Raw genomic sequence first — 10,501 nt, forward strand, 5'->3', positions numbered from 1 at the left:
CGAAAAATTAGGTGTCTATTTACTTGTGACCACTCAGTGTACATTGATTGTAAGATTGCTTAATTAAATTTTGAATGTAACAAAGTAAAATCTTGTGACATGTACAATACAGGGGTGCCCGTAAGTATAGGGTTAACTCTATTTGACTTTAAGGTTACAAAACAATAGCAATGTCAGCTATATAATCAAACATTTTTCACTTTTCTATTCTATAAATTAATAAGGTTTTATTTCAAATTCACACTTCATCTTGTCACTTTCATTTCACCATCAACAAATCATTAAATATTTCCTTCCATACAGTAGGTCACTGAACCTCCAGTTTATTGCACAATTCAGATAACCATGTGTTGGTTAGTTTTGGAATACCAAACATGCAATATAGTGTGATAAAAGAAACTTACCAAATCCTCAGTTGTGAAATTTAATGTGTTCTTGTTCTTCACCACCTTGATGAAGACAGGAGGGAGATTTTTTACAGTAATGTTAGACCTTCTATCACAATAAAGCTGTATATAGAATCCCTTCAGCATGTTGTAATTGGTCTTCAGGGGTAAGTTGTGTTTCTCACCAAGTTGCCGGATCATTTCTAGAAGCATGAGTGAAACTTTTCATATGTAACTCCAGAGTTATTACTTTAACATGTGTTTCTTCTCTTATTCAAACTGAAAATACAAATTTGATTATGTCTATAATGCTCTAAGATAATGTTGTCAGACTGTGAACGGTAAGAATATTTTGACACAGAAAACACTGATACAGGATTATGATCAGATTACAATCAAGTAAAAAATCTATTTAGTGAATTTTTAAGATTTCTGTAGAGAAAGTGTATAAAGCTCATATTCAGCATACTCTACCAACAATATCGTCCATACTTTCTGTATACATTCTTCTTGCAACGTCCAATAATCCATTAATGTTTGGCTGAAAAATCAAAACATTTACAAGAAGGTTGAAGTAGCTAGTTTTAAAACAGTTAAGTTATAAGCAAAACTGTAACAATTTGATGATACTTGAATTTTAAATTGATTTTTTCATATTTTCTTCATAAACTTGACATATATTAGGAGACTCATTAAAATATCAAGACTTACATGTTTAGAGTGTACATATAAGAAACCCTACATTAAATATTTGTTTGGTGAAAGTTATAATTTTCCTACACTGAAAACGTATTTCCCACAAGTACTTCCATTAACAGTGCTGCCCTCTATTTGTAACTATCTTTTGCATGCCACAAGCCTTTCACTCCCATGCTACCATTAATTCACATGGTTTAACTGATTCTCGCATGCAAATTATCACGTGACAAACCACCAATAGTAGTGCCACATACCCACGTGACTCATTTTGAGTTATGCAGAAATGTAAGCACTGTTTGACAGTGGCGAGGAAGAGTGGGAAATATGAGTGGAAGTAAGTACCTGTAAGAAATACATTTTCAGTGTAGGAAAATTATAACTTCCGACAAGGTACCTTACTTCTGCTAGAATCCCATATTGAATAGGTGGAGGGACTGGTGCAAGGGAGAAAGTAGAAGAATCCTTCAAAAGTGTCCAAAGGACACACTAATGAGTGAACCCTCTAATAAGAGGAGTATACATAGGAGATTGCACTACTTCTGTACTAGGTATACTTTTTGCTCAGAAATGGCATAACAGATTGGGGCAGAAAACTCTGAGGAGTACGTCCAAATTGGAGAGAAAACAGTTGGACAGTGATCCTAACCACAATATATTATAATTTCAATCTTCCTGATGAACAGGATGTGGGTAAAATAAGAAATGTGCCCAAAGGTGTAGAGTTGCTAGGGTGCAACAGACTGTACACAGTAAGTCAACTGCATCTAAATTTTGACCTTCGGGAACCGACATCCATGTGGGAGTAGGACAAGGATCATACCATTAGTAAGTCAACTACAATTCAAACCACAGCCATCTGGAACTGACATTCATACAAGGGTAGGAAAGAGGGTCATAATGTCTTCACCTCAAGTCCAGCTGACCAGAGGGAGAAATCCCACCACCGATCTATGAACAGTGCACATGTAAGCAGAGTGAAATAACATAAATAAATATATATATATATATTGTATCCCACTCAAATCAAACAAGAGAAAGAAGCAGAGCAACCAACAAGTATACACAATGTGACCCACAACACTGGGGTAGTGCATTTGAGGCAAATTGAGTGAGGAACCAGGGACATCTTGAACACACATGTGAGGACTTAACCACTGGGAACTGACATCCATTTAGGGGTAGAATGAGGGATCCTAATTGAAGGTGTGAACCTGCATTTATGCTGGCACACTACATGTGTGAGGACATGACGTTGATTGGTTCAGCTCTAAATCCAAAACTCCACTGTTGAGAACTGACATTCATACGGGGCTAGGATGAGGGATTCTGATCGGCACAACATGAGTGTGGAATGATGTTGATTAGTTCAGCTCTAAATCCAAAACTCAACTGCCAGTAACCAATTTTCATGCGGGAATAGGATGAGGGATCCCAATAATTATGATGGTGCACTCTAAATCAACAACATCCCTTTGGACAAACCTGTGCAGAGATGGAGTGCCCATTTGGAGGACATTTTGTCATCCACACCAGCAGAACACCACCACCTTACTCTCAACTGAATGGAGTCTTTATTGTATAAATTGCATATCTCTCATTCAGAAGGATACCTTCATGGTTCACCACCCCAGAGGCTTCGAACTCGAAAGTGGTAACGACTCTGTTACTCCAATGGAAGAAAGAGAAAAATGCTGTGGAGAGTCTGGAGGAATGTTGAAAAACGGACAAAACTCGATTTATTCAATCTAAGGAGTGGCAAGGATGGGCAGCAACCCCCTTCTGCTTTACCCATGAAGTCCATGGGTTAGTATGGCCTGGAACAGGCATATTTATGAAGCAAAGATATTGTGAGGAATAACCTGTGAGCAATCTTGTGGAACACCCCATCTCTAGTTTATGTGGTTGTAATGAACAGTGTGTGTTTTGTGGCCATGGAAATTATAAAGGTTAAGTTAATGTGGCCTTATACTCTGGGTTTTAGTACACTAGGCACCATTCACCACAGATTGGGATATTGGTCAAAACATGGGATAGGTCCCTGAAAAATAATACATATAACAGAAGAAAGAAAACTCACCCAGTTACAGTCTCACAGAAGAGTAAAGGATGGTGACAGTTGGAAGATGGTACGCTGACGAGGAAGAAACAGCTACCCAAAGGAGATAATGAGAGTTGAATGTATGAAGTGTAGTTCCAATGCTCGACAAACAAAGTACCTCCAATGGATGACAGGGTTGAGATGCAGGTGGAAGGTAAGGTGCCTGATCAGAATGAAGATACCAGGAATGGATTATGGGAAGAAGAAAAGGAATAAAAGGCCAATCAAATCACAAGCCGAACCCAATGGGTAAGAGAGGAAGGGAAAAATCATGAAGAGAGGAGTGGTGCATGGGAATGAAACTGTGGGAAATGGAGTGAATGAAAATAAATCTTGAAAGCAATGAAGTAACCCAAAGCATGTACGGGACAGAGAAGGTCATCCAGATCCACCCGAGAATAAAGGTGGAAGATGGCAAGAAACGAAAATTATGAAAAGAATATTCCACATGAGTCCTCAAAGTGTAGATTAGTAAAAACTGATTCAGAACCAAATGAAGATACGGAGCCTAAACAGCGAAGAAGACCAGATCTGTACTGGCCAGGAAGGATCACTCAGAAAGGCCTGACTCGAAGTGACCTGGATGATCAAAATCACCTCGAGGCAAAGACCAATGGAATGAGAAAATCCAAAGTTATTAACTGGATCCAATCTTATCTTGTCTGAACATATTGACAGCCTGGGTGAGTATATGATGAACTAGAGACCTAAGAAGAAAGAGGTAACTTGGAATCAAGAAAGGAGTCAAATGCTTTTCACGGAGGAATATCCCACAGGAGGTAGAGCCACAGAAAATTTGAGGATCAAGAGGCTACTCCTTGGAGAAAGGGTGTTGGAACTGGAAAGGCAATCAGCAACGAGGACAAAAGCACCTTGAACATGACACACCAGGATAAGTATGTCAAGTGTGTGGGTTCAAAAAGGGATATCCACTGTCTATCACACAAGGAACAAGAACACGAGCAGTGATATAAGCCCCCACTATCAAATAGTCGGAATTAAACATGATTAGTCAAATCCTGACAAGAGGAAAAAATGAACTTTTGCACATTGGACTGCAAAAAGTGCCAGGGTGTTTTAAAATGGTAAGATCTTTTGTCCATAGAACAAGCCTCCTGCTGATCAACCCACACCCCTCAACTTTGGAGATGAGCATGAAGGAAGAGAAGCAAATTTTTTATTAGGGGGAGGAAGCAGTAAACCCAACGATATGGGGGATATGTTCAATGCATATAATCAAAGAGGAAAGTTAAGAGGAGAATCCAAAGGAACCCTAGTGAGAGAACATGGGTTGTGTAGCATCTCTGAAAATATCACAATGTACCAGACCAAAGTTAAGAGGAGAATCCAAAGGAACCCTAGTGAGAGAACATGGGTTGTGTAGCATCTCTGAAAATATCACAGTGTACCAGACCAAAAGGGAAAAGTGCTTCCATAGAAGTAGGGGGGAGTTTCCATGATATTTGAAAAACGAAAATAACAAAACAAAATCATACACTACTGGATTCTACAGTTACGAATTAGTAGATTTACATTGCAAGTTCAATTATTTAGTTCATAATTGATGAAAAACAATTAAAAATCGTACCGGTAAATTGACATTTTACTCCATGCTACCATCCCATTAGAACAGTGTTAACAAAATGTCAGTGATTTATCACTTTACCTGGTAACCTGATACTTTGTGACACCAGTGTCAAGGCAAGATAAAATGTAGTCCCATTAAATCCATCCATTTCAAACTCATACATGTGTATTCATGTTATATGGATAAATAAAATGAAAATTGTCAATAACCAAATATTAATAATGAATATGAGCTTACAAATGTACCTATGAAAGAATAGGTGAGATTTTGTACTCACATTGGTTGTAAACTAGAAGTACCATGATTGACAGGTACGTATTTGTAGTAACCTCTATGCATTCTAAATCATGTCATGATGTAATTGATACATCGTTCGTAGACACACCCAATGATATGACATATAACAAACTGTTGTCAGGACAACATAGTCTGCCAGTGCAACATATAGGCTATTTACAATCCCCATTTTTCATTTTTTGGCATGCTGTCTGTTCAATTGGGCAAACATATCTATGTATCGGTTTATTCATTATGTAGTCTGCAACACCAAGTTTATTGTGTACCCTTGTTTCTATCAATTCAACGACTAAAAATAATTTTAAATGGTTTTAAAGTTTATTTGTGTGTTTTCAAACAGTAAATGTTACAGTATGGAATGAAACCAGACAGATCAAAGTAGAGCATGAAGAGAGCTATTGTTTGATGTATCACTGATCCTTATTGATCCAGCCACTTCGAACAGACACCCTAGTTTCAGTTTTAACATCTGGTCGCTGACAAATGGCGGACAAGGGCCTTAGTGATCTTCATGATGATTTTAAAGCCAATTTCAAAGTAGTGGGAGTATGGTTGCCATGAAGTAAATCATGCAAATGCAGCATGTATTAGTGCTCTAGACATTTACCATTTGTTGTTTCATGTACAATAATTAGTATTTTATTTATGTGAGATTTATATATTCACAACTGCGATTTTGCATTCACACGCTTCTGTGACAAGGAGGTATAATTCTCTGGGACTCCCTAAGTTAGAAGCTACATCTCCTCAACGTGTTAGAATCTTGCTAGCAGTAAGAGGTGGATGTTTAAAAGAACAGTCCCCAAATAAATGAGATTGTTAGTTAGGTAACAGGAAAAACTTGTCCAACTGGAGAAATCCAACCACCCGGGTTGCTAGTGTAAGTAGCAGATGATTAGTTATGACCACCTTTATTTGGAAGGAGTTAACCAAAGCCAGATATTGAAGTAGAGGTGATAATAAAATCCACATAAATTTTGGAGTCAGGTAAAATGTAGACCACATGAAAAAGACATATGGAACCAAAACAAGTCCAAAGGGCAAGGCACATACTGGCACCAAATCTTGTGTAAAAAAACCTAAGATAGCATCCTGAGAAATGAAAGGTAAGAACATGTACTGTGGCCATTCTTAGTCATGTAGAAATTGCCCACTTGATTGTGATCAAAGACTATATATTAAAATGGGGAAGAATGAAGAAGTGATTGAGATGGGATCAATCAAACCAAAACTCCAATCAACATCTAGCATACACGATGAATGGAGAAACTCGTAGGTAAGTCAGGTAAAGGATGGGAAGGTGCCAAACAATGAACATGAATAAAGATGGTAGTAGCTCTGAATGAAATAAAAGAGCAATAAAAAATAAATAAAATATAGCATTGCAGATACCTCACATGATGCTAGATGCTCAGGAGAGCCTCCCCACAAGAAATAACTAGTAGAGAAAAATAGCCGACTGTAAGTCCCTATCAGAAGTGAATAGTAAACAAATGGTACAAGACAGTGTCCCACCCCAGAAGATCCTAAAAGCAAAGAAGCCACGTGTGGAGGGAAAGAGATTAAGATGGCAAAAGCCCAACATGGAGGGAAGAAACAGGAGGTATCACACGAAAATCTCCTAGATAACGGCAGAACAAATAAGAAAGGTAGGCATTTCCTGTAGGAGAATCGACAGGGTAAGGCAAAGCTGGAAAACTAGTTGGGGGATAAAATGGATAGGATTAACAGTGACTGTCCCCATACTGGTGACAGAGATTCTAAGTACATAAAATCAAGAAGAAATCTACCTGATGGCAAGCTAAAGCATAACGAACCAAAGCCTGTATAGGGTGAGGCATGCAAGTACCCTCTCCCAATATAGAGACAAAAATGCTCATCATAAAAGAATGTCTGGAGAAGGATGGGAGAAGTATACTCTGAAACGTGCCTAAAAAAGGCTGAGGTAGGCCTAGCAGATTTTTCTATAGATGCCTGGGAAGGCAAACCACAATCAGATGGTGGAAACTGACAAAAATCCAGGTCATCCTAAATAGGATCAGCAGTATAGGAGGAAGGTGAGCAATATCGGCAGAAGGTAGGGCAGACCCTGGCCCCCCACGTGTCCTCACAAACTAAAGTAACTGTAACAAGTATATATATTATAAATAATAAAATGAAAATCAAATAGCCAATATAATGTAAGTTTAAGTAAGTGTGTAGTGAAATAAACATATGTATTGGGTGTTATGTGGAGAACGAAACAAGATATTTAACCTAATTATTGACTTACCCATCAGATGAACTACAAGTAAAGTTAAAATAACACACTTGATAAGCCTAATCGAACCATGCAGAACAAAGTATATCCCTAATATCTAATTAAAAAAACCCAGACTAACAATAAGTATAATGTAGAAGAAGTTTGTGCAGACCCTGGCTCCAGGGGTCCACACAAATAAAGTTAATATTATGAAGCATGAAACATAAATAATAACGAAAATTATTGAACAAAAGATACAAGTAAGCTTTAATTTCAAACCTGAACATAACTATGAGTATTGATCAATATAACTAAACTTATGTTATAGAACACAAATAACTAAACGTCAGTACACGAGCAGTGCGAAACAAGAAGTGGTAGTTAGGTAAAATAGCATAGAGGAAGTCACATGAGTCACGTGGGTGTGTGGCACTACTATTGGTGGAGGTTAGCCACATGATAATTTGCATTCAAGAATCAGTTAAACCAGGTGTATGGGAGTAAAAGGCTTGTGGCATGCAAAAACGTTTTTGCAAATAGAGGGCAGCACTGAATGAGAATAGGTATGTGTGTGAGCAGAATTTAAGTAAGATATCTTATCGGAAAGGCCCGGTATGGCCAGGTGGTTAGGGAGCTCGACTCAAAATATGCGGGTCTCGGGTTCGAATCCCGGTCCACCAATCATGCTCGCCCTTTCAGCCATGGGGGCGTTATAACATGATGGTCAATCCCACTAATCGTTGGTAAAAGACTAGCCCAAGTGTTGGCAGTGGGTGGTGATGACTAGCTGCCTTACACTGCTAAATTAGGGACAGCTAGTGCAGATAGCCCTCGTGTAGTTTTGCACGAAATTCGAAACAAACAAACTTATCGGAAAATACCATTTAATAATATGTGGATTTTGACTACAAAAATATATTTACAGCTGAGTTATATAGTGTTGGTTTTTTTACCTGAATTTTACTATAAATATTCATCATCACAATATATTTCAGAACAAAACATTCAGTAACAAAAAAGACATTGAGTTATAACATAGTTAACTTGAGGGATAGAGTAAAACCTCAACATAATTTACATGCCTTTAGAGTATTTTAGAAACAAGGTTAGACTATCTGAGCCTGTCACATTTACTTGATATGCCAAGAACATGTAGTAAGTCACAGTTTACAAACTTCAGGAAAGTTATTATATAAGAACCAAGGAGACAGTCAGGAAACATCTGCTGAAATGTTATCAAAATGATTATTATAGAAAGTCTAGCATAATCATTCTTAATCGAAATGTTATTTTCTTATGGTCATTACTTACAATTATTTAATAACTCATAGTTTTCTATAGCATTCTATCATTTGTTTCCACTAGCATGCAACAACATATAGGAGGACTGAATGACGTTTCATTTCTATCAAGAAGGTGATAAAACTTCTGTACCTGGCTGGTGCAGTCTTTAGATTAACTAACTGTTGTGGCTAACATATTGTCAGTACTTCTGGATTTCTATCTGTTTGTGGTGCACTCTAGACGTTTTTACATCATGTGCACACCTCATGTATTTGTATGTTTGTGCTATCCTAAAGATTGGTTGATATCCACTGGATGGGACATTATTATATGAATCCTGAGACCATCATACTACAATGAGGTTATTATTACCATAAGTATATACATACATACATATACTTTTATATTAACTGGAGAAGGAATTATATTGGAATGTTGACTATAATTCCAAATTTACTATGTATATCTACACAAAATGTGGCAAGTTTTAGTAGCATTTACAAGTCTGTGATACTCAAAAATCAGATGTGTTACTAAACCATTTGTACTCTAGATATGTCTATGAATTGAAATATCAATCTGAGTCAGACCATGACAAGTCATAGTGCAAGATTATGGTCATCTGAAGATTCAGAATACTTCTGTCCTTTGTACAGTTTGCATATTCCATAAGCTCTAGAACCTTAGTAATGCATATCTACAGTTTTTTCAATATCCCTGTATATTTCATCTGGTATTTACTTTCCTCTACAACACCTCTCACAATGTTTTCCTCTTGTACATGTATGCTTGTTAGTATACATGTTTGACCTGTATATTAAATAACTAATGCTAAACATTACAGTCTGCTTCATTCAGTTTACAGCTGTCCCATATTAAACAATTTGTTAATACACATTTTCATTTAAACTTCCAATAATTTACCTTTATAGCGAAACATTTTTGTGACCTCATGTTGAGAGCTCCCTTCTGGTAGCGAGTATCGTCATGAACAACCTGATGAATGATCTCCAACAGCTCTTCAAACCTATCATCCTTTAAAGACTGAAGCAAAGATCAACACATGATTAACACTTTACAAGAAAACACAAAGTGTAATTTCACATACTCTCACAATATGAAAGGCTTAGATTGTTGTAACAATGTATTCATTATTTCACTACACAATGACATTCAGGCTATAACCAACATGTAGTTTATTTGTTTTCTTTATGCTACTATATTATTTGAAAATTATCATTAAGTTATAAATTATGTAAACACTCAATGCTTTACTACACCTAACTCACATTTAATGAAGAAGTTGTGAGGTATCTACTTTAAATATCACACCACATTTAACATATGATCATCAAAGGCTAATATTTCAAGCATTAGAATCCATAATATAACTGATAATAATTTCTTTCTTGTTGTTAACTCCCACAAATTACCAACTAATGGATAATATATTTCAGACTAGGCATTATAAACCTTAAGACTTATGATTTATATATGAAAAAAACAGTAGCACCTTTTTACTAATCAAGAGATAATAAATTTATATTTTCTTTAACTCCATTTATCCTAAGCCTATAATGATACTTCATTGTTTGTTATAAGAGAGGATGGTTGATATTATTATTCAGATCCTTTTTAATACTAACCAAATTTTGATCCTAATATATTGTTACGTCTCCAGTCGTTAGTTAATTTTCCATAACTTCGTTCCGACGAAACTTTAGCGACACAAGTCCTTTCTTAAATAAAACTGGTTTATTCTTTCCGAATACAACTTTACGATACACTTAATTTCAACAGTCGCTCTATAACAACGCTATGTCTCACGTGGCCTACAATATTTTGTCGCATACATTCAATTACTCATTACCTCTGTTGTCCCGTCATGTTGTCAACGTCTTATATAT

At 36.6% G+C, this 10,501-nt stretch overlaps 1 protein-coding gene across 1 annotated transcript in view; it reads right to left on the reverse strand.

The window, feature by feature from the left end:
• Window positions 1–404: 404 nt before the first annotated feature.
• Window positions 405–10,501, reverse strand: part of LOC106462540 (mutS protein homolog 4-like) — a gene marked incomplete at its 3' end in the record, with an annotated part of 27,906 nt that continues 17,809 nt past the window's right edge. Inside the window, exons 8-10 of the mRNA XM_013922474.1 lie at window positions 9,519–9,638; window positions 861–927; window positions 405–589 (exon numbers count right to left, since the gene is read on the reverse strand). Coding sequence (XP_013777928.1) covers window positions 405–589; window positions 861–927; window positions 9,519–9,638 — 372 coding nt within the window. The remainder of the gene's footprint in view (window positions 590–860; window positions 928–9,518; window positions 9,639–10,501) is intronic.

Source organism: Limulus polyphemus, unplaced genomic scaffold (genome assembly GCF_000517525.1).
Source record: "Limulus polyphemus unplaced genomic scaffold, Limulus_polyphemus-2.1.2 Scaffold1195, whole genome shotgun sequence".
NCBI lineage: Eukaryota > Metazoa > Arthropoda > Merostomata > Xiphosura > Limulidae > Limulus > Limulus polyphemus.